Here is a 24,059-nt window from a genome sequence, read left to right as displayed (position 1 = left end):
CCTCAGTCTGCGCCGATGAAGATTCATCCATACCTGCATGATGCAGCTCGTGGTTATCTCAGGGGAATAACACGACTTCCTGAATGTCACACAGCCGACCCTAGAAACAGACCTGAACTCTTCAACACACAACGAAGCCATAAAAATGCTTCACTTTCACCTTCAGACCCAAATAACATCCGATTATCACCAGACATAAAAGAGTAACTACAGTGTAAAATAATTTCTGTTATCTTTTCCAATCAGCCATCTTGTTTGTATCATTAGCGTCATCGCCAACCTAATTCCTGTTGGGAGACATTAATTATGTCCAGGTTTTAATTTTTTCAACAGTTTTCTACATAATGAGTTGCATTAAATTATTGGAGGTGGGACGTTGACGCCTTCATTTTGATGAATTATTTACATGAATTTTAACACAATTAAATGTTTTTTTTCAAATGTTCCTGAAGCTGATTGGATATAAAAACACTTTGATCAATCTGACGGCCGAGGAACAGAAAAATAAATATCTCAGTTTGAGCTCATACGTCTGTTTGTCCAATACTTTAGCATCCAAAATGTTTTTAATTAAAATGTTGATTATTTAATTGATATAAAGTTTGATTAATTAGATTAAACATTTTAATCCACGAGAAATTATGGCTGCAAAAGCCTAGAAAAAGCAGCATAGATGCAGAAAATTCACTGGACGTGTGGAAACAGAGGCAGACTGCTGTGGTGACACACACACACACACACACACACACAGCGCTGCAGGCTGCTGCTGTCCACAGAAACATTAAACTCTTGGTTCTGCTGGATGATTAGAAAACTGATTAATCTGAGATAATGATGAGACAAATACAAGGAGGCAAACACACACACACACACACACACACACACACGCACACACACACACTCACTCAGTGGAATAATTAAGAGGATAATCAGGCAGCGTTTAGTCTGCAGTCTTTCCTCCGGAGGCTCGGGTCTGCAGCGCCGCTCAGAGAGGACAGGCTGCCCCCTGCTGGACCAGCGGAGCAACAGCAGGTTGGAAACCCTGGACCAGCCGTTAATGTTGCCTTCATGGACTCATTTAAAGTAGTAAATTTGACATTTAAAGTTGCTGCGGATGAATGTGGTGTTGTTCTATTATTGAGGTGAAGTGAAACCGGATCCGAACCGGAACCAGGCGGCCGGGTCAGTGAGGACTCTGATGGCCTCGGTCACTTTCAGCCGTAATGTCCGGCCCTTCATCTCCCCCCTCCTCATTATAAAAGTTAATTGCGGCTGGTCGGAGCTCAATAGCCGAGCGGCGCCATTTCGCTCCTAATTGCGGAGCGATTAAGAGCCGATGGAGGAAAGTCACCTTCCCGCAGGAGCGGCTTACCGTCCTGGAAGACGCGCTCCACGTTCAGCCCGTAGGTGGCGCACGTCTCATAGTAGGTGCAGCGCTTCAGCTCGTTGGAAAGCTTCCTGGCGCGGCTGTCATCGATCACCCGCGGGTTGGACGAGCTGATGGCGTCTGGAGGGAAACGACCGGAAGAGACGGTCAGGAGGAGGGGCTCTGGCGCCCTCTGCTGGTGGAAGGGCTTCCACAGCGACACAATAATAATACATAAAAATAAATGATTAAATTAATAAATACATATGAAATGACTAAAATTTTAATAAATGAGCACAAATAAATGAATGACTAAATAAATCAGTTAAAATAAAATTTAAAATAAATGACTAATCACATTTAAATAAAATAAATGAATAAATTATTGTTTTATGAAAGTTATTCATTTAAAGAAAATAAATACATTAAATGAATCAAATAAATAAATGACTAAGTAGAATGAACACTTAAGTAAAAATGACAAAAATTTAAATAAAATAATCACAAATAAATGAATGATTAAATAATAAAATTAACAAATTAAATGGATAAAAATAAATAATTTAAAGAAATAAATACAACGTAATAAATAAATTAATAAATGAAATGAATGAATGACAAAATAAATAAAACCAAAAAGAAAATCTCAAATAAAAAGATCAGCTGATCGATTTCTAGACATCTTTCTTTCTAGAAAGAAACAAATTAATAAACCATTACGGTAAGTAAATAAATGAACTTAATTAAAAATAAAGTAGTAAATAAATCATTACATAAATAAAATTAATAAAAATCAATAAATGATTGAATAATTAAATAAAATTAATTAAAATAACTCGGTAATCAGGTAGATGAGCTGACAGAGATGAAAGCCAGTTTTGTTTCTGATGGACTCTCAGCCCGTTCTGGTTCTGGTTGGATCAGAACCGACCGGCAGCATTATGCTGAGGGCCCAGTTTGATCTGAAGCAGGTGAAACAGGAAGAGACGTCCAGAAGTGAACTTTGACCTCTAAACAGAACCACTGAGAGTAAAGCATGGCAGTGGCTGCATCATGATGTGGTGTGAGAGAAATGAGAGACACTCAGACGTAACGCCGCCTACCGCCACCAGATGGCAGCAGAGGCTCAGACAGGACGCGTGTGTGGATCAGGATGTTGGGGTGTGTGTGTGTGTGTGTGTGTGTGTGTGTGTGTGTGTGTGTGTGTGTGTGTGAGCACCTTGGGTTCCCACCAGCACCAGCGGCAGGTCGGCCGTGTTCCTGTAGGATGCCAGGCGGCTGTAGTAGTGATAAACCGTCTGGAAGCTGATCTCATCCTCCAGGCTGAACACGAACACCACGGCGTCCACCCACAGAGCGAACTGCACGCACACACACACACACACACACACACACACACACACACACACACACACACACAGGTCAGACTGGACCACAGGCTGATTTAAACTGAAACACTCAATGAAACAAATAATCAATCAGCTATCCATATAGACTAATCATAATGAGTCGATTATTGAAACCAACCAGGTTAATAATCAATAATCATTAACTGGAGCTGAAACAACAACAGTCAGAACAGAAATGAAGCAAAAATAAACATTTAAAATATGAAAAACTTTCTGTTATTGTTTTTAATAGAACATAATCAATAAAAATCTATTAGTACCTTTTGCCATCAGTTATTAATCAGTTAATCTATAAAATTATCAACAGAAAAGTTTTAAATGAAAATTTGTTACTGAATTTATGGATTAAACTGTTTATGTTCTTATTTAAAAAAGGAATTTAGTTATTTGTTTACAACTTTTAATGTATTTCTATTATATTAAAAAGGTTTAAATAAAATCTGCTGAATGTCAGTTTTTATCCAATTTATCGTCAGAATAATGAATTAATCAATAGTTAAATAATCCCTAATATAGACACACATTTAAACACAAAACAGGCAGTATATATATAAATATAAAATATATATTGTTTGTAATGATACAGCACAAATTCTTCATTATACCTTGACAGAATATTATATTTTATTATTTTCATACTTTTTATCTTAAAGCTGTATCTTAATAAATATTTTTTGCAAATAAATTGCAGAGTATAAGCACCGAGATGTGAAAGGTAATTAATTTTAAGTTGAAACTTAATTAAAAACTGATTTCTAATCATATGAATGGTTTAAAATCCAGTTATTGCCCCGGTAACAGCTGCAGTACCCACCTGCGCCTCCGGGGGGCCTCCTTCATCCCTGATGAGAAGCAGGTGACTCTGGCCGTCCACCACGATCTCCTTCTTAAAGCGCCCTCCTGCGGCAGAGAGGAGAGCACAGCTGATTGGTTCAGCTGCTGCGCTCACACATGCTTAAACTAGCGCCCCCTGGCGAACAGGATCATTATTGTATCAGCTGGGTCTCTGTTAGCTTGGTGCTAACCAAACTCTGGAGCCACGAATGGAAAAAGATGGCTTAGAAATTTAGACAAATATTTTCAGAAGGAAATTTTACCTTTAAAATGGTAACTGGACTTTTAAAGTTTGGACTTTTTTGTATGAGAGATTGATATTTCTTTGTGGACAATTATGCAAAGATTATGCAGAAAAGAAATGTCTGAAAAACCTGCTAAACCCCGAATTTATTAGATTCAGGGTTCCAACATTCTTTAACGAATGTTGGTTCGCTAAAGAACCTATTTATATGGTTCATTAGCAACTTTTACTGGTAGTTATTAAGTCATAAAGTTCACAGGTTTAGGATTTGTTTCGTTATTAAAACCTCCGGCCTGTAGGGGCGCTGTTCAGCCGGATTAACGGCTGCCGTTTCCTGACCCAGTGAACCTGATGTTCCGTCTGACCCGATCCGAAATCCTACTGGACTCAAACCGCCTTCCAGTCAGACCTGAACTGGAAACTTTTCTCTTCTGGATCAGAATGAGGCTTGATTTTTTCTAGCTACTGAGGATGAAGACGACGAAGAGCTGGAAAACGAAAAAGAGCGAAGGAGAGGCGGAGCTAACCGCTAGCTAGGCTAGCAGTCGGCTAGCTAGGCTAGCAGTCGGCTAACAGCAGCTGGTTGGAGTCAGCTTTAGGTTCTGCAGAACCGATCGGGTTCCTTAAGTCGTTGTTCTGGAAACATTCCGGATCATTTCTGCCTCTGAGTTAAACAGAAACATCTGCCGTCAAAACGGAGTTAGGAGGAAATCTGACTTTTTATCTGGTTTTACTTCATTACTTAATAAAAATAATCTGACCTATTGTTAATAAATAAATGAATATATAAAATCTAAATAAATAACATATTTTAAATAAAGCAAAAATATAAAAACAAAAAAGTGAATAAAATATAAGGTATTATAAATAAACCCTTTTCTGGCTGATCAGCTGAAGGTTTAGAGAAACTTTATTGTTGTGTTTTGTCAATAAGAGACAAGAACCGAGTTGCTGCTGCTGCCAAGAGCTGCTGCTAGAACCTACAGCGGTCTGACATGGAGGGATGGAGGGATGGGCAGACGGACAGGGAGATGGATGGAGGGATGGATGGATGGGCAGACGGACAGGGAGATGGATGGAGGGATGGATGGATGGACAGACGGACGGAGGGATGGATGGATGGACAGACGGACGGACTACCAGAGCGAGTATTTACCTGCATCCACGTCAGCTAGATTATCAGAGCGTCCCAGAAAGCAGCAAGAGAGGAAACACAAAGCAGAGCAAGGTCAGAGGCTGAAGGACATGCAGAGGTCACGGAGAGGTCACAGAGGACAGCAGGCTAAGTCATCTGGCTCCTGTTCTGGATCCGTTTCCTCCTGGTTTGTGGGTCAGAGGTCGGAGGTCAGGCAGGTTTCCTCCGCTAACGGCTGCGCTGGTCTGTCTGAGCGGCCCTGAACGCACCGCAGAGCGGGACGACCCGCCGGGCCGGCCTGCTCCAGAACCAGAATAGTTCTGGTCTGTGGTCCGGCTGCGTTGCCACGGTAACCCAGGCCTTGCGTATTTTTAGAGCAGAGGAATGCGCTTCCTGCTGGAGCCTCCAGCTGCTGCTGAACCGGACCAGAACCGGACCAGAACCAAACCCCAAACATGGAGTAAAAGAAGAACAACTTATGTACTAATGTAAATAAAAATATAGAAATAAATCAGTAAAAAATAAGTATAAATAATGGGATAAGAGTCGGTTCTGTCCGGTTCTGTTCAGCAGAACCTTCCTGCAGTGAAGCTGGGTCTGTGGATGTTCTGGTCGGGTCCGGTTAGAGGAGACCTTCTGACCCGGTTCTGCTCATTATTCTGGTTAATTTCTGATCAGAACTCAGAGGAATCGGGTCGGACCGACACCAGAACCCCTCACCTTCAGGAGACTCTTCCTGGACGTAGGTTCCTGTCAGGTACCGGTGGACCAGCGCCGACTTCCCGCTGGCCAGATTACCCACAATGCCCTGCGAGGAGACAGAACCGGGCGGTTAGTTCTGATCGGACCAGACTGGACCGGACCGGGTCGACTGTGACACGATACCGGGACTCACCACTTTGAGTTCTGGTACGGTCCGGCTGAGGGTCCACTCCTGGCTGTTGACGAAGGCGTCTGAGGAGAAAGCAGCAGTTAGTCGGGTTGGGCCGGGCCGGGTCGGTCCAGAACCATGACTCACAGTTATTCATACTGCAGCGCCACAAAACCCAAAACTTGACCCTAAGTTGGTTCTGATTCTGCAAAGGCCCGGAAACCAGAAAACGTCAGAATTTATCCTTAAAATCAAAACATTCACTGTAAAACTGGAACCAAACATTTGGTTAGAATGAAATGATTCATTTCAACAATTAAAACATTTATTCTGTAATTTAACAAATTCAAAATCTGTAGAGTCTTCTTACATTAAAATATTTTTTATATTTTCTTATTTATTACGAGACAAAAACGGATATCCTGAATAGATAAATATATATATTATATTTTTACAGTAAAGGTTCAAAATGAAATTATTTTTTCCCTGAATTTATTCAGATGATTCAATAGAAGCAGGAAAAATTGGCAAATTCTTAAAAAACAAACAACTTTTTATTGTAAATCTGATAGCTTACACTGTAAAAACAAATCCCAGCTAAAATATCCTTAAATGAGGAAAATGTATTTTATTTGGATGAAACACCAGAACCGGGTCACAAATCAACCCGTTTCCATCTGCAGTCATGAAAAGCAGCTTAAACCGGTTTACAGTAGTTTAAACTCAGTAGGTTTTTTTTGTTGCTTTTGATCGTTTAAACCGGTTTAAAGTGATCAATGTTTTGTTTATTTTGATAAACCGGTTTAAACCAGCCCTGGACTTTGGGACAAAGTTTATTTTAGTTTGGACTTTTCCAGAGGTTTGTCCACAGAATGTGGTCAGGATGATCCTGACCCGGTTCTGAGGTCCAAACTTCGTCCGCATGGAAAGAATCCAGAGCGGAGCGTCCTGATTGGCCGGCGGCGTCACAGAGCATCCCAGCAGCAGCAGAGGGACATGCATTGTTTGGCATGTATGGAAGGCTGATACGTCACATAATGCCAGGCAGGATGTTGATCCAGCTGCTTCCTGTTTTCCTCTGCTGCACCAGGTGATGGACCAGCAGCTTCAACTGGAAGGAAATTGCTGGTTTCTGGGCTAAAAGGTGGGCGGAGTCAGAAGAGGGCGTGGCTAGTGGCAGGCGGATCATATCAGATAAGATCGGAGCCGCGGGGTCGGGTCGGGTCGGGTCGGTTCTGCTGATCAGGCTGCAGGTATTCATGGTATGAAGATCATCCAGAACACGTCAGAACCTGAACCTGTCTGAACTTCAGCAGAGATTATTACCAATAATTCATAAATAAAACAACTGAACATGGACAAGATATTCCAAAGGCTTCATTACTTTCTAAATGAATAATCATGAAATAATTCTTCTAATTATTTATTTTATTTGAATTTAGATATTAAACATGTATCATTATAATATATTAATCATGTATTCATATATTTAACGTTTATAATGTCATTTTAAAACATATGCTTTATTACAAATCCTTCATCATATTTTTTAAATTGCTACTTTACTTTCTTAAATGTTTTATGGTTATTTTGTTTCTTTTAACAATAATTAACCTATTTATGATTTCATTCTTTACATTTTTATTAGTTCTGTTGAATCTGTTTATTGTTTTGATGAAAAGTGTATTTTTGTATAAGTGTATTATTAACATTCTTATTTATTAAATGTTTGTTATTTATCATTTTATCATCTTGATGAAAAGTTTCTGCCCGTGTTCATGATTAGCATGCTAACGCTACACTGGCTACTTTTCTACAATATCACTAAAATCTGCCTGGAGAAACTGATGAATATCTGGATGACGTCAGTCAGCAGCTTAAAGAACGACAGGAATCTGAACGCCTCACTAACAGCTGGCAGAGTAAACAAGGAGCAGGCCACGCCCACTAGACAACAAGCCACGCCCCCTGACTACTGACCAACAGGCCACGCCTTCAGTCCAGTAGGCCACGCCCCCTGTCCCATCCCAGCAGCAGAGGGACAAACGGAACCAGAACCTCCTGATGTCGGGTTCTTACTGGTTCTGATCCGTTCTGGTAGACGAGTTCTGCTGGGGTTCCCCTCTGGACCCGGTTGCTTCTGCAGAACAAAGGCCGTCTGTTTGCAGGTCAACCTGTCCGACAGGTAACACACCTGGAGGAAGAGGAGCGGCTCTTCATCATCAGCTGCTCTGTCTGCGATTCGTCCTCCTGATACTACAGGTAGGGGGTCCAACATGCGGCCCGGGGGCCATGTGTGGCCCCTGACTGCAGCTGAGGAACCGTGGCCCTGAGGCCCTGAAGCAGATTCACTTCCTAAACTCAGATCTCCATGGCAACGCCATCATTTACATGGAAAACCCAGAGAATGAAGTTCTGCCGCAAACAAAGATTTAAAGGTTTGGACACCAAACTGGAGGACTGGGGATCCAGAACCAGAACAGAGTATCAGAACCAGACCAGCCCGCTCTGGTGTCTGAGCAGCAGAACCAGAACAGGTCCAAACAGAACCAGCAGTGGAGCCATGATCCCATCAGATTCAGACCAGAACAAACGATCAGTGTGAAGAGCAGGAAACACTGATAGGCTAACACCCACCCACACACACACACACACACACGGTGTGACCTATATCTGAGCCTGTAATCAGCCGACCATCCCCCCTCCCCTGCCTGGCTGCTCCTCTTCCTCCTCTTGCTCCTCCTGATCAAACGCTCCACTCCAGCCCGGTTCTGGCCCTCCTCTCAGGGCGGCCCGGAGGCCCGGGGGCGTCCGGCTGAGATGAGCCGGGCCAGCCGGCCGGCCTCGTGTCTGGTTCTGTTGGACTTTGGACCAGCAACCTGCAGGCAGCAGTACCAGCAGGTTCCGACTCCTCCAGGAAACAGGAGCAACGGGTCCTGATGGGGCCGAGCCGGGTCAGAGAGGTTCTGGTCCATTACTCTTCAGTTTTATTCCTCCTGGACTTTCAGTCTGATGACTTTAGTTTGAATTAGTTTTAGTTTATTTACCAGGTTTATTAGTTAAATGTTGCTTAGTTTTCATTAGTTTTAGTTTTTTCATATTTTTAGATGCTTCAGTCAAAAGGTCAGAGGTTAGGGGTTAGGGGTTAGGGTAGGTGATCATGTTTACATAATAAATACTCAACAGAAAATATGTTCATTTATTGTTGATTAACCAGCTGCCTGGAGTTTCTAAACTTTTTCAGTTTTCACATGTTTGTAGCTCCGTATTTTTCCATCAGCTGATCTGAGCAGATTGTTTCACATCAAACTGAAATGCTAATAAATAAAACAGCATCATATCTATAAATAAAGATATTATTTATAGTTTTAATGTTTTAGTTTGATAAAAGCACGATATAGTTTCAGTTATACTTTTTCCATTAGTTACATTTTTATTTGTTTCAGTTTTCCTCCTTTAGCGTTAGCGTTAGCTTCAGCTAACTGTCCTGTTTCTACCGTCATGCTAACAGCTTCATCACAAAACGTCAGACGATTGGCTGCTGCTGTTTGAGCAACAAACAGATCTGCACACGCTCAGTACCGTCTGGACCAGCAGCCAATCACAGGCCGGGATTTTCTCGTCCAATCAGAGCTCTCCTTATAAATACTGGATAAGCAACCAATCACAGCCAGCAAAGCTAACTGCTGCAGCAGGCTGCAGCAAAAATCATTTTAGACACCAAATACTTTGAAAATATTTAGTGAAATATTAAATATTATGACTTTATTTTAGGTAATAATTATTTTAATTTAATTCAGTGTGAAATGTGACCAGAGTTACATCTTTTATTTTAATTCTATATTCTGTGTTTGGTTTTTTAAACTGATTCAGCTCAATAAGAACCAGAACCAGAACCAGTCCTCAGACCCGGCTCCTGCTGGACCGGGCCGGCTGTCTGGCCCGTCCTGACTCAGCCTCAGACTCTTTATTTTTAGATGTTTGTCAGAAGTTTTACTTCCTGGTTCTGGGCTCTTATTGTGAAGGAGCCTCCAGCTGGCTGAGCTTCAGGATAACTGGATCAGCCCGGCGTCCCAGTCTGGCCGGGTCAGACGCGGGTTCCAGAGCGGGTCGGGTCAGCGGGTCAGCAGCAGGGGGCGGGGCCTGTGAGGACGACCCGCCTGATTGGCTGAACCTCAAGAAGTGAACCACAGAGCACAGTGGAGGATGTGTGATGCTGCGGGACCAGAACCAGAACCAGTTCAATAAACCCTGAGGGCCGAGGGAGCAGCCCTGCTGACCTCATTTCCTGTCACTAAAGCTGCTACTGAGCGCGCTCAGTTCTCCTCTCAGGAGGACATTACTTCTGCTTGGCCGAGGATGTAGGTCACACACACCCCGACACACACACACACACACACACACACACACACACACACACACACACTCAGGTGTGTGTAGAATCCCAGAAATGTTTCCTCCCTCTGAGCCGTCGGTCCAGCTTCTGTCTGGAGACGATAAGAAACGTTTGGTACAGAAGTCAATCTAGATTCATTTTCTAGATTATGATTCTGGGTAAATTAATGAAACATTTAGATAATATAAACTCTATATTATCTCAGTAATATATAATATAATAATAGTAATATATAATATATAGTAATATATTATAGTTTACATCTTCTCTGGTATTTGTGTCAAAATCTCGACGATTAAGATTAAAATAATCTGAATTGAAGATTATCTGATAATCTGTGTTTCACAGATGAACCTGCCGGTTCTGGACCGTTTGGACCGGGTGTGCTGCTGCCTCCAGCAGGTAGCCAGGTGTGTGGTTACCATGGTTACCGTTGGCTCCGCCCCCGTCCACGCTCTCCGTGCTGGACGGCGCCGCACCGCGCCGCAGCGACCTGCCGACCCCGGGGTTCCGGGCCGGGCCGGGTCTGGAGAAGAACCCGCTGAAGAAGCGTCCCAGCCGCCGGTCGCCCCCCCGCGGCGTGGCGCCGTCGCCCTGAGCGTCCCGCCGCTGCAGGTCGCTGTTGTCCAGCGTGCGGTTTTTGGCGGCGCCGGCCCTCTGGCGGCTCAGCTCGGTCAGCGAGTCGGCCCTGCTGAGGACGGCCCCCACCTCCAGGGTGCGGCTCTTCTCCCGGGTCCTGGGGGGCGGGGCCTGTGCGGGGGGCGTAGCCTGTACAGGGGGCGGGGTCTGTGGCGACCCGTCTCTGGATGCTTGCCGGAGACGCAGCAGTTCTCCGCTCATCCGGGTCCGGACGCTGAAGCTGAAGCTGCGCTGCAGCAGGCCGGGCTTCTGGGGGGCCCTGGGGTGGGTGGGGCCCCGGTCCTCCATGCTGTGGGCCTTCAGGAGCCTCCTCACCTTGGCGGCGGCGGTTTCGGGCCGCGGTTCATCGCGCTGCGCCCTGCGGGACGCCCTGAGCCGGCCCAGCTCCAGCTGACCCATGCTGAACGTCCTGAACCTCCTCATGATGCCGCCCTGAGCCGCCGCCGGCTCTGGCTCTTCCTCCTCCAGCACGCCACCCCCCCGCCCCGCCTCCTCCGCCGACCCCCCCAGGTCCTCCCTCTTCACCAGAGTCAGGGAGATCCGGTACACGGTCTTCCTCTGAGGCGCTCCCCTCTCCATCAGCATCCTGATGTTCCAGATGTTTCTCACTGACCCGGCTCCGCTCCAACCGCCATGGCATCCCCCCGCCCCCGGGCTGCTGCTCCTCCTCCCCCCTGCTTCACCTGGGACCAGAGCGCCGCCGCCTCAATGTTTCCAGCTGCCGCCGAGCAACGAGGAGCTCCGGAGTGCTGCTGCTGTCTGAGCCGCTCCACTGCTCACTGACACCCACACAGAGCCGGGAGGGGAGGAAACCTGGAGCGGAGCGCCAGGGAGGGGAGGAAACCTGGAGAGGAGCGCCGGAAACCTGGAGCGGAGCACCGGGGAGGGGAGGAAACCTGGAGCGGAGCGCCAGGAGGAGGAGGAAACCTGGAGCGGAGCGCCAGGAGGAGGAAACCTGGAGCGGAGCGCCGGGGAGGAGGAGGAAACCTGGAGAGGAGCGCCGGGGAGGGGAGGAAACCTGGAGCGGAGCACCGGGGAGGGGAGGAAACCTGGAGAGGAGCGCCGGAAACCTGGAGCGGAGCACCGGGGAGGGGAGGAAACCTGGAGAGGAGCGCCAGGAGGAGGAAACCTGGAGAGGAGCGCCGGAAACCTGGAGCGGAGCACCGGGGAGGGGAGGAAACCTGGAGAGGAGCGCCAGGAGGAGGAAACCTGGAGAGGAGCGCCGGGGAGGAGGAAACCTGGAGCGGAGCGCCAGGAGGAGGAAACCTGGAGAGGAGCGCCAGAGGCGGACTGGGGCGGAGCAACACTCACATCAGATCCATCTGACCAACATTCCTGAGAAAGTTTGACGGAGGGAAAAACTGCCTCTAATCTGAACTCTGAGCTGCAGTTTGTTGAAATGTAACGATTAATAAACCAAATAATAACATGACTGAATCTCCTGGGTGTCCAAATCGTGGCCCGGGGCCATTTGTGGCCCTTCAAATGAGTTTGTTTGGCTACAAGTCAAGAAAAAATAGAAATAGAAAATAATTAATAACCAACAAACGTAGAAATTATTTTTTTTAAATAAGGCAACGGTCCAAACATGTTTATGTTTTCATATATAGATTTCATAAAAACTGGTTTATTATTAAACAGGTAAAGCTAAAATAATGAATGAATTTTGAGTAAAAAGTTTGGACACCCTGTGGATGAACTGAAGGTGTCCAAACTTTGTTTGTTTAGAGAAGACCAGGGTCATTTTTACTCTAAACTAAAACTGAAACTTTTCTTTTGATCTCGTCCTTCATAAACCAAACGGATCAGGTTCCAGTAAAGCAGAGCGGTCTCAGCTAAACATTCTCCTCTGGGTTTATTCTGGTCTCCAGCAGGAAAACAGGAACTCCAGTCCAGGTTTTCCAGCCTGCTCTCTCCCCACAGCGCTGGCTCTTCCTCCTCCTCTTCCTCCCTGCAGCCATGCAGGCTCAGGCAGATCTGCAGCTCCAACAGCAGACTCCCAGTCCCAGCTGGTCCCGTCTCCCAGTTTGGGCCGGTTCCTCCGACCAGAACCAGAACCAGAGCAGAACCCAACATGTTCCCTCCATAGAGCCCAGCAGAGCTGCTGCAGCTGCCATGTTGGTCCAGCTGTTTGCAGACGATGCTGTGGTTCAAGTGAAGCTGTGGAAAAATCCCTCATCTCTCCGGGTCTCCCCTCCAGTCTGGGTTCTGACCCGGTTCTCAGACGTCCAACCTGTCCAGCTGGTCACATCCCAGATGTTTGTTTTTATTCTGATGTAACAAAAACTTGTTTCCATCAAATGTGAATTAATGTGTTCACATGAGTCGATAATAATGATGGCGGATGAAACAGTTTATTCAGAACTCAGCCATGGTGGCGCTAGCGCTCAGCTGTCAGCCAATCAGAGCAGACGTCAGCGTCTCATTCAGGCCTTGGAGCGATAAGCTCCGCCTACCTGGGAGCTCTGGTTCCACTTCCTGTTTTCTTCTTCTGTGTTTCCTGCAGTAGTAACTTGCTGGCTCTGGTCATGTGACTCGTGATGCGAAACAAAGAGAAACCAAAATCATCCCAGACTGTTGGCAGAAAAACGGAGCTGAACTTTGACCCTTTATGGTCTGGATCCCTTGAACCAGTTGTAGGGGTCAGAGGTCATCTGGAGAAGTGGGAGGAGCTAAGCAGGAGTTAGTGGAGCGTTTGCTTCATCCTTCATCCTCCTCTTCCTCACCTCAGACCTTCTCCCAGGTCCTGGGGGGCGGGGCCTGTGCGGGGCTGTCCTCTTCTTCCTCACTCTGTGATTTTCATGCGTCACAGTGAAAACATTCCCTCCTTCCATCTTTCTATTCCTCCTTCATCTTTCTATCCCTCCTTCATCTTTCTATTCTTCCTTCCATCTTTCCATCTGTTGGAGGTAAAACGGGTCAGAACCTCGGCAGATTCTCCCCTCAGGTTTATCTGCTGACCTCTGACCTCCACAGGACTGACCTTTAGTCTTAGTAGCTCATTAAAGGTGAGAGGCGACTGGTTCTGCATCTTTCACACAGAATGAATCAGAAGAAAGAAATTCATTATTTTATATTAAATTGATTTAATATAAAATAGTTTGGGTTTTCTTTGCTCTGAGGTTTCATGGTCATCATTAATCAGCTTTAACTGGACAGTAACGGTTCATTCAACCTCATCAAACATAAAAACCTCCAGCAGTTTGAACGGAACCCAGTGGAACCGGATCAGAACCGTCAGACGGACCAGGAACCAGGAAGCAGCTGTTTGAAACCAGTAGACAGACTGAAGTGGGATTACTGGGAAACAGATGAAGATATCTGCAGCTGATTCAGAGAAAATCCCACCAAGACATGAAAACAGTGAGTCTGGTTGGGGTTCCTCTGGGCTCTACTCTTGTCTCCTTCTGATTCACAGAACCTCCTGATTCTGGTCCATGGAAGGACAGACGGAACCATGAAGGATGTAAAACCAGCTGAGGTCAGAGCGGCTGGCAGAACCTGAACCGGGTCAGCAAAGTTATCAGCATCATGACCTCAGAGCGGTAAAGCAAACTGCTGGCGTGGGACTGGACCGGCTGCGGGTCGCCGGACCGGCTGCGGGTCGCCGGACCGGCTGCGCGTCGCCGGACCGGCTGCGGGTCGCCGGACCGGCTGCGGGTCGCCGGACCGGCTGCGTGTTGCTGTTGTATCTCTCCATGCTATAAAATATGCATGCGGCGCTGCAGCGGCTGCCAGAGTGTTCACTGTGAGGAGAACGGCGCCGACCCGGCCCAAACAGAACCAGGTGTTGGCAGCCGATTTTATCCCCGTTGATCCAGAAACTAAAGGTCGGATTTATTCAGATGCAGGCGGTAAATCCAGGTGTGACTGCAGGTGGAACCAAACCAACAACCTGAGCAGCTGCAGCATCTTCCTCCCACGCTCTGCCTCACCCTGCAGCCTGGAAACTGGGTCAACCAGCAGCGGGTGGGGGAGGGGCAGCAGCAGGCCCCCTGCTGACAGCATCATCACTGTGCACACACAGGTTTCAGTTTCCAGCACAAAAAACTCTCAAAAATGGCAAAGCGAAGCGAAGCAGGCAGAAGTGACCAGCAGTGACCAGCAGTGACCAGCAGGGGCAGCAGACAGAATGAAGGTTCTGTTGGGTCAGGATCCGATCCATGTGAACCCGGACAGCAAGCTCCCGCTCCACTGAGCAGACGCTGCTCTGTTGCCATGGAGACCACAGGGCGGGGGAGGGGCCGCTCTGTGCAAACCAGGATCCAGACCTGAGATGTTCTCCTGCTCCACCTTTTAGTCAGGTCTGCTCTGATGGCTGGGCTTTGACTTTCTGGGCCTTCAGGGACACCGTAGATCCGTCTGAAGCCCAAAGCTGCAGCAGGAGCTGACAAAGAGAGGCAGCTGCAGCACAGATGGAGAGCAGCTCATCACACATTCATGAAGTTATAATCCAAATCTTTAATCCTGGAGGAGAGGAGGAGGGACAGGCCGACGGTTCAACTCCCAGGAGAGACTAACAATACAAACCCAGCAGGGAATTCAACCTGCAGCTCTCATCCACTTCACCTCCAAACATTTCAAACGACCTTCACTTGATCAAACACAAAACATGAGGATGGAGGCCTGCTGGGGACAATTTACCTCAAATTAACAGCCATCAAGGCACCAGCCTGTTTTAATAAGAGACCAGAGGCAAAGAATTAAAGACATAAAGACAACAAGAAAGAGAAGAAACAAGGAGGAAAAAACGAAAGAAAGAATATAAACAAAAGAAAGAAAACAAAAATAAGAATTAAACAGAAAGAAAGAAGAAACTCGTCCAGCTCAGATGAACTTTTCCTATCTGATTATCGGATAAACCTGCTTTCCATACATTCAGTCAACATCAGCTCTGATTGGCCAGTTTCAGCTGAATCCCAACAGGAAGTGGATTTAATCTCCACCAGCGATCAGTAGCAACATGAAGGGCTGTTTGTTTGGTGTCTGACTGCTGACCTTTGACCTCTCTGTTCATATCAGAGCCTTAGTGCGGCCGACTGAACCTTCATGAACATTAGCTCTCTGCTGCCCCCTGCTGCTCACCACTCGGCGCTGCGCTCCACAGCCACCATGACACTTTGCTGTCTCGCTGCTCCGCTGGTTGCCACGGCAACGCGGCTGCAGGCCTGCCTGTGGAACACGTTGCCACGGTAACGAGCATCACTTCCTCAAACAAAGCCAGCCAGGTTTATTTCTGGCTGGTTTCCTGTGGAGATGACTCTGAGTCCTGCAGGAAATGATGCGACATCACTTCCTGTTTCTACAGCGTCCAGATCCACTTCTGAGCTTCAGCCAGTTTTCATCTTTAATTCATATTTATTTGATAATTAATGCAGAAAAACTGCTTTAATACAAGCAGGAAGAAACTCTGACCAGATTTTACATCAACAGCAAAATATTTTAAATATGAATTACAATATTTAAAAAAAATAAAAACTACAAGACAAAAATTTAAAAGAATTACAAATAAACATTTTCGTTTTTTTAAATGACTATATATTTTTTTAAACTAAAGCTTATGGACTTTGTAGTTTCTACTATGAATCAGTAGCTGCTTCGTTCTATGGAGGACTGCTACTGCCAATAAACAACCGCAAATACTGAAATAAGTAAATGGCTTGATAAAATGATTAATGTTTAAAATATTACATTCAAAAGTCTAAAAATGAAATTGAAAAAAATATTCAATAAATACAGAATCTTAAAAAAATAATTAGGCAAAGAAAAGTAATTATTAAAAAAATTTGATGGGAAATGAAATGAAATGGAAAACTAAATAATATAGTTAGTCATGGTTTAAAGCAACTATGAATAAAGTTTTGGCAGCACCAGTCCTCCGTATACTGCAGCAGCCTCAGGTTTTCTCTGCTGCCAACTGGAGCAGCAGCTGCTTTTACACCTGGAGCGGCAACAGCGTTAGCAGCCAGCAGGAGGCGCAAACGCACATCCAGGTATCCCAACAGGTAGATGGACCAAGCACCTGGACATGTGGACACCTGGACGTGTGGACACCTGGACGTGTGGACACCTGGACGTGTCTCGGCTGCTTCTCCTCGACAGGAAGTATCAACAACAGCTCCGCTGCGTCCAGCAGTATAAATAAACTTCCTGTCCCGCTAACACAATGCGGCTCGTTAGCTTACAGTGGCTCCCAGGAGAGACTGATGATGTCACTTCCTGCCACGCGCCGGCCCGTCCCCACCGGGCTCAGGAGCAGAACCGAACCGGGAACAGAAACGTTTACTGCAGGTTTCCAGACGGAGGCCTGACCCGGGTCCAGTTTCCATGGTAACGGGCCAGCAGTTCACCGTCTGATAGAGAAGTGACACTTCCTCCTCTGGCTGGTAGAAACCAGAACCAGAACCAGAACTAGGGATCCGACTGGACCAGCAGACCAGACATGTTTTACTCTTCTCTGTTGTTATTATTATTATTATTAGCAGCAGCAGTAGTATTAATAGTAATAGTAGTACCAGTAGTAGCGTTAATAGTACCAGTAGTAGCGTTAATAGTGCCAGTAGTAACGTTAATAGTGCCAGTAGTAGCGTTAATAGTTCCAGTAGTAGTGTTAATAGTGCCAGTAGTAGTACCAGTAGTAGCGTTAATAGTACCAGTAGTAGCGTTAATAGTACCAGTAGTAGCGCTAACAGTAACAGTAGTAGCGTTAATAGTACCAGTAGTAGCGTTAATAGTAACAGTAGTAGCGTTAATAGTACCAGTAGTAGTGTTAATAGTGCCAGTAGTAGCGTTAATAGTGCCAGTAGTAGCGTTAATAGTACCAGTAGTAGCGTTAACAGTACCAGTAGTAGCGTTAATAGTGCCAGTAGTAGCGTTAATAGTGCCAGTAATAGCGTTAACAGTACCAGTAGTAGTGCTAACAGTACCAGTAGTAGCGTTAATAGTACCAGTAGTAGCGTTAATAGTACCAGTAGTAGCGCTAACAGTAACAGTAGTAGCGTTAATAGTGCCAGTAGTAGCGTTAACAGTGCCAGTAGTAGCGTTAATAGTACCAGTAGTAGCGTTAACAGTACCAGTAGTAGTGCTAACAGTACCAGTAGTAGCGTTAATAGTACCAGTAGTAGCGTTAATAGTACCAGTAGTAGCGCTAACAGTAACAGTAGTAGCGTTAATAGTACCAGTAGTAGCGTTAATAGTACCAGTAGTAGCGTTAATAGTACCAGTAGTAGCGCTAACAGTACCAGTAGTAGCGTTAACAGTACCAGTAGTAGCGTTAATAGTACCAGTAGTAGCGTTAATAGTACCAGTAGTAGCGCTAACAGTACCAGTAGTAGCGTTAACAGTACCAGTAGTAGCGTTAATAGTACCAGTAGTAGCGTTAATAGTGCCAGTAGTAGCGTTAATAGTGCCAGTAGTAGCGTTAATAGTGCCAGTAGTAGCGTTAATAGTACCAGTAGTAGCGTTAATAGTACTAGTAGTAGCGTTAATAGTACCAGTAGTAGCGTTAACAGTACCAGTAGTAGCGTTAATAGTGCCAGTAGTAGCGTTAATAGTGCCAGTAGTAGCGTTAATAGTACCAGTAGTAGCGTTAATAGTACCAGTAGTAGCGTTAATAGTACCAGTAGTAGCGTTAATAGTGCCAGTAGTAGCGTTAATAGTGCCAGTAGTAGCGTTAATAGTATCAGTAGTAGCGTTAATAGTATCAGTAGTAGCGTTAATAGTACCAGTAGTAGCGTTAATAGTATCAGTAGTAGCGTTAATAGTATCAGTAGTAGCGTTAATAGTACCAGTAGTAGCGTTAATAGTATCAGTAGTAGCGTTAATAGTACCAGTAGTAGCGTTAATAGTATCAGTAGTAGCGTTAATAGTATCAGTAGTAGCGTTAATAGTACCAGTAGTAGCGTTAATAGTATCAGTAGTAGCGTTAATAGTATCAGTAGTAGCGTTAATAGTATCAGTAGTAGCGTTAATAGTATCAGTAGTAGCGTTAATAGTATCAGTAGTAGCGTTAATAGTACCAGTAGTAGCGTTAATAGTATCAGTAGTAGCGTTAATAGTACCAGTAGTAGCGTTAATAGTACCAGTAGTAGCGTTAATAGTACCAGTGGTAGCGTTAATAGTACCAGTAGTAGCGTTAATAGTATCAGTAGTAGCGTTAATAGTACCAGTAGTAGCGTTAATAGTACCAGTAGTAGCGTTAATAGTACCAGTAGTAGCGTTAATAGTACCAGTGGTAGTGTTAATAGTAGTAATATTATCTGTACTATTTTCTCTTCTCATTCTTCCTGGTTTCACTTCAAACTTCTTTAATCTTTTATTTATTTTCACTTTTATAAAAACTTCTGCTTATTTTAACATTTTATTTACAGTTTAAATCTACCAATGTTTTATCATACTTTATATTTTCATCTAATTTTTAATACAAAAATATTTTCTGTACAAGTTTGTTTTACTTTAAGTTTATTTATTTTAATCTATTTCCTTAATTTTCTACATCTAAAGAATTTATTTTTACAACTATTACAATTATTATTATTGTTAATCTACAGTTTAGCATTTTAATTTATTTTTCTCCTTTAACATTTCAATTTTGTATTATTTTTTTATTTTTTTCTATTTTTAATACTAATAATTTTACTATAATTAACTTTCTTACTTTTACATAGTTAGGATTTTTACTTAATTTTAAATTTACTAATATTTTCAACATTTAACTTTTTGAATTTTTTTTTATAAATCTTTCTACATCTTCTGTTTCATATTTCAATATTTTCTTATAATTTTTTTCTCTGTTTTTTTACCTCTTAATTTTTCTCTATTTCTTTCTCTGATCATTTTTTTATTTTTGTTGGATTTTATTCATATGGATGAATTTTTTCCACCAAATTGTTTGATTTTTATGTTGTTTTCTTTCTCTTCTCACACGACTTTCTGCAGTTTATTCTCTGTGACCTCTGACCTCTGTTTGGGCTGAAGAACCGGTCCGGTGAGCCTTTAACACCCAAACATCCAGAACCAGAACTCTGACACAAACTACTTCCTGCTGGCTGATGCGTTTAAGGACCGGAGAAACGGTGGGATTTTCCAGCCTCATAGCAGCAGCTTTTGTTCAGATCAAACTGCCGTTGCCATGGAGACGGGCCAGTTTAAATAACCTGAAGTGGGATTAAATAATGAGTCATCTGCAGCTGTTTCCTCTCAGGTTCATCAGGTTTCCAACGGCAACCAGCCTCAAAGCGCCGCCTGAGTCGACCAATCAGGCGGCTCCGTGCTGCTCTGATGCTTTCCAGGATGAAACATCTGGAACATCAACACGGCCGATAATCTGGGCTGCTGCAGATTAACACAAACTAATCCCAGTTCAGCTCTGACTGGTTGAACTGGGATCCAGCTGTGGCTGCTGCCTGCTCACCAGTCCAGATGTTCTACTGGATCCAACATCTGCCGCCATAATCCCATCAGGATCCACTGAGCGCGCTCAGTACGCTCCGGCCTGGCGGTGACTCATCATCATCATCATCATCTTCCTCTGGAGGACAGACGCTCTGACGTTACATAACAGCCTGAAGCAGCTTTACAGCAGCTCAGGTTACACAACCGGACCGGACCGGGACCGGAACCAGGACCGGAACCGGAACCAGAACCGGGACCGGGACCAGAACCGGAACTGGATCAGACTGCAGAACTGGAAATGAAATGAAAAAACTTAAAACCATCACAAAGATTTAGGCAGCTTTGCTCTGGAGCCCCTGGTTGCCATGGTGATTCCCTCCTTTTCCGGGGCCGAAGGTCAAACTCACAGACATTTATCTGGGTCCAGAGAGAGTTCTGAACAGAACCTTCAGGTCCAGTTGCTAGAGAACTGCTCATCTGATGGGTTCAGGTCCGTCTAATGCTAATGCTAAACACTCTGACAATGCTAAAGTCAAACGTTCTGTTAATAATACATGCTATGCTAATGCTAAGCACTGTGCTAATGCTAAGCACTGTTGGTTTAACACCAACATTCTGGGTTTAAACCTGAAGCTGCATTTATGTTAGGACTGAATTTAGTCGTCATGGTTACATAAGGAACCGGTTCTGGTCGTTTCCAGCAGAACCAGGCAGCACCGCAGTGTGTGTTTAAGCAGAACCTCAGCCGGGTTCTGGTTCTTTATGTTGCTTCAGAAACAGAAACCTGAGATCCAGGCTGACAGGAAACAAAGGCTGACGGTGAACAAACAGCAGCCGGGCCAACTGGGTCACACGGCCCGGCAGAACAAAGGTCCGCTCAGCTGCCGCGTCCTCTCTGGACCCGGTACTGAACAGGAAGGGCCTGCTTCAGGATGGATGGACCAGCAAACAACAATGAAGGCTCCTGTGAGGTTCTGGAGGAAACCACAGCTGCAGCCGGGCTTCTGCCTGGACCTGCAGAACCAACCGGGCCTGCAGAACCAACCGGGCCTGCAGAACCAACTGGGCCTGCAGAACCAACCGGTCCTCAGCTCAAATTAAACTGGTCATTATGTTCTGGCCCGCAGCATCACAGTCTGCCAGACGGCGAGTCAAAGCAAAATATCACGATATTTTATGGAACTATTGTGATAACGATAAAACATGAATCATTTCTCTCCAGGTGAAAGACACAGTAACCATGGCGACACAACCTGATCATGTAGGACAGCAGTTACATAACTGAAGACCGAGGCCGAAACATCGTCAGTGACCCCTCACACCCCCACCATGGACTGTTCTCCCTGCTGCCCTCTGGAAAGAGGTTCTGCAGCATCCGGTGCAGGTCCACCAGGTTCTGAAACAGCTTTTCCCCACTTGCCATCAGACTGCTGAACTCTTAACTGGACTGCACTCAAAAACTGGTCTCCACTTCATACCTTGCACATGTACAGAGCTAAATAACTTCTATTTTACTGTCAGTCCTGCACTTTATATTTTATATTTATATTTATAATCATATTTTATACTGTATTTTATTTTATTCTGGAGTAACCTCACAACATTGGAAGCTCAAAACATTGTCCTGAGCCGTATGCAACGAAATTTGGTTCTGTATTCACCCTGTGCATGAAAATGACAATAAAGTCAGTCTAAGTCTAAGAACTGCATTCAGTCAGATTTTCAAACTTATTGATTTGTATCAATACATTAAAATAAAATGTAAAAAATCAATGGAAAACAATAACAAAACTAACAATTCCAACAATACTGGAGGTTTTAAAATAACGATAAATCACGAAATTTATCGCGATAAACTGTTCAGACCAGAACGGAGAGCCTCAGTGACCTGGGCCGGGTCAAGCATGTTCAGAACCAACCCAGAGCAGTAACACACACACACACACACACACACACACACACACACACACACCTGCGCGGTTCTCAGCAGCAGGATGTGCAGCAGCCCAGCGGGCCTGCAGAACCTGCATCTCTCCCTCGGTCCTACCTTCGATGGCGATGACGTGCTCCCGGATCTGGTTCTGCAGCAGCGGCTCCTCCACCCGCTCCAGCAGCTCGTAGATGGAGTAGATGTTCGGGTGCACAGACTCGAACCTCTGGATCTCGGATCGGATGGCGGCCGAGTTGGCCAGATGCAGCTGGTAGTTCATCCTGACGGGGGAGACGCGGCTCCAGGAACGGCTTCAGGCTTTCTGGGAACAACTGTAACAATAATCCCGGAGAAATAATCCCGGACTCTGCTCTACATCCCGGGGAGGAGATCCGGGATCCCTCCAGCGGCGGCGGCCAGATGGCAGCTACAGTCCGGGGAAGGCTGCTTGTCCCCGGGGCTCCCCGCTTCCCTGCTCCGCTGCGGTGACAGATGTGCGGGAGGCGGCGGAGCTCCGCTGCCCCATATCCTTCCAGGCCGGGCTGGATTACCGGGCCGCTGGGAGTCCTGCAGCCGGATTAAACGGAGCTTCCAGCGGAACTTTGAGTCATAACTGACCGGAGGAGGATGACAAACGGCCTGGTGGATGCTAGCTGGCTAAAGCTAACTAGCTGTAGCTCCCAGCAGCTGGGAGGAAAACTGGGAAAAGTCGCCGAATTCCAGGGGTGAGAGTCGGCCTCACATCAGGCCAGAGAGCGGGGTTTAACCGCAGACAGCATGCGGGAAAAGAGCCGCGGGTCGGGGCTCGGAAATCAGTCTGCGGGGCTAGTTTGGATCCCTGCTCCTTGTTTTGTCTCCCTGCTGTTAAAAAGCTCCGGATAACCTTCCCGGTTCGGCTGGAAACTTAGCGGGAGGAGCCAACAGGAGGTACCGGGTGATCCAGGACGACCGAACCGGGTCAAAGCGTCAGGTATGTCCCGCAACCAGAACCCAAACACCGCTCTTGTCCCGCTCCTTCAGCGCGGCGAGCTCAGTCCTGGATACACCGAAGATCCCAGCCGGGATTTCCTCCAGGACCGTCAACCACACGCCAACAAATACAGACATCCGGTTTAACCTTTCAAAATAAAACAGCTCATTTAACTTCCAGCTTCACTAACTTGTTTATCCTTAATTAATTTCTGGTAATTTCAGCGAAAATCAACTGTGTTTGTTTCTGTTTTCTTAATTTAGTTTCTTCTAATTAAATCAATACATTGAAATTAAATTTCATTTCAGTTCCACTAAACTTGAATCAACACAGATTCTTTCAGCTACAAGCTTTACTTTGTGCCAAATAAATTTAATCCACTTTATCTCAGTTTAATCCAACTGAAATTATGTATTTAATAAAAATTTTAAAAAAAAATCATTTTAGGTCATTAAATTCAGTTTTTAGTTGAGCTGGCTTTCAAACAGACCAGACAGTTTAACTCAACACAAACTGTTTAATCCCTTCAGTTTAACTCAGATTAAATTATTAATTTTTCTGTTCAGCTGAAATCAACTCAGTTTGTTTGAATTAGTTTCAGTTAAACCAGTTTGTGTTGCATTGCCTTAACATTTAACACATTTTATTTTCAGTTTATTTCGGGTCAGTTTAAAACCAAAATGTTCTGACTCGTTTGTTTCCTTTGACTTCCATTCATTTGTTCAGTTTGTTTAATTTTGGTTTATTGAAGTCAAACTTTATATTCTGTAATCCACCTTTACTCCATATAAACTAAAATTAATGTTACTTACTTTATTGATGAGTTATTATTTTCACCCAACACACAAAGAGTAAAGCAACATCTGTTTTTA

General features: G+C 45.0%; 1 protein-coding gene across 6 annotated transcripts in view; it reads right to left on the bottom strand.

Moving 5' to 3' along the window:
• The window catches only part of LOC102234049 (arf-GAP with GTPase, ANK repeat and PH domain-containing protein 1-like), a 59,962-nt gene extending 36,664 nt beyond the window's left edge, over positions 1-23,298 (bottom strand). The window contains exons 1-7 of one of the 6 annotated variants that reach the window (XM_023329444.1): positions 22,335-23,298; positions 5,884-5,942; positions 5,709-5,796; positions 5,010-5,024; positions 3,590-3,675; positions 2,586-2,727; positions 1,373-1,507 (exon numbers count right to left, since the gene is read on the bottom strand). In XM_023329444.1, the coding sequence (XP_023185212.1) occupies positions 1,373-1,507; positions 2,586-2,727; positions 3,590-3,675; positions 5,010-5,024; positions 5,709-5,796; positions 5,884-5,942; positions 22,335-22,497 (688 nt within the window). In that variant the 5' untranslated portion in view covers positions 22,498-23,298. Of the gene's footprint in view, positions 1-1,372; positions 1,508-2,585; positions 2,728-3,589; positions 3,676-5,009; positions 5,025-5,708; positions 5,797-5,883; positions 5,943-10,677; positions 11,734-22,334 lie in introns of those variants that run through there. The other 5 variants (XM_023329441.1, XM_023329440.1, XM_023329442.1 and 2 more) reach the window with 5 other exon arrangements.
• Positions 23,299-24,059: the final 761 nt, after the last annotated feature.

The sequence above is a fragment of the Xiphophorus maculatus genome, chromosome 24, assembly GCF_002775205.1.
Source record: "Xiphophorus maculatus strain JP 163 A chromosome 24, X_maculatus-5.0-male, whole genome shotgun sequence".
Taxonomy (NCBI): domain Eukaryota; kingdom Metazoa; phylum Chordata; class Actinopteri; order Cyprinodontiformes; family Poeciliidae; genus Xiphophorus; species Xiphophorus maculatus.
Note: the sequence above shows the minus strand (reverse complement) of the source record. Positions and strands in the feature narration are given on the sequence as shown.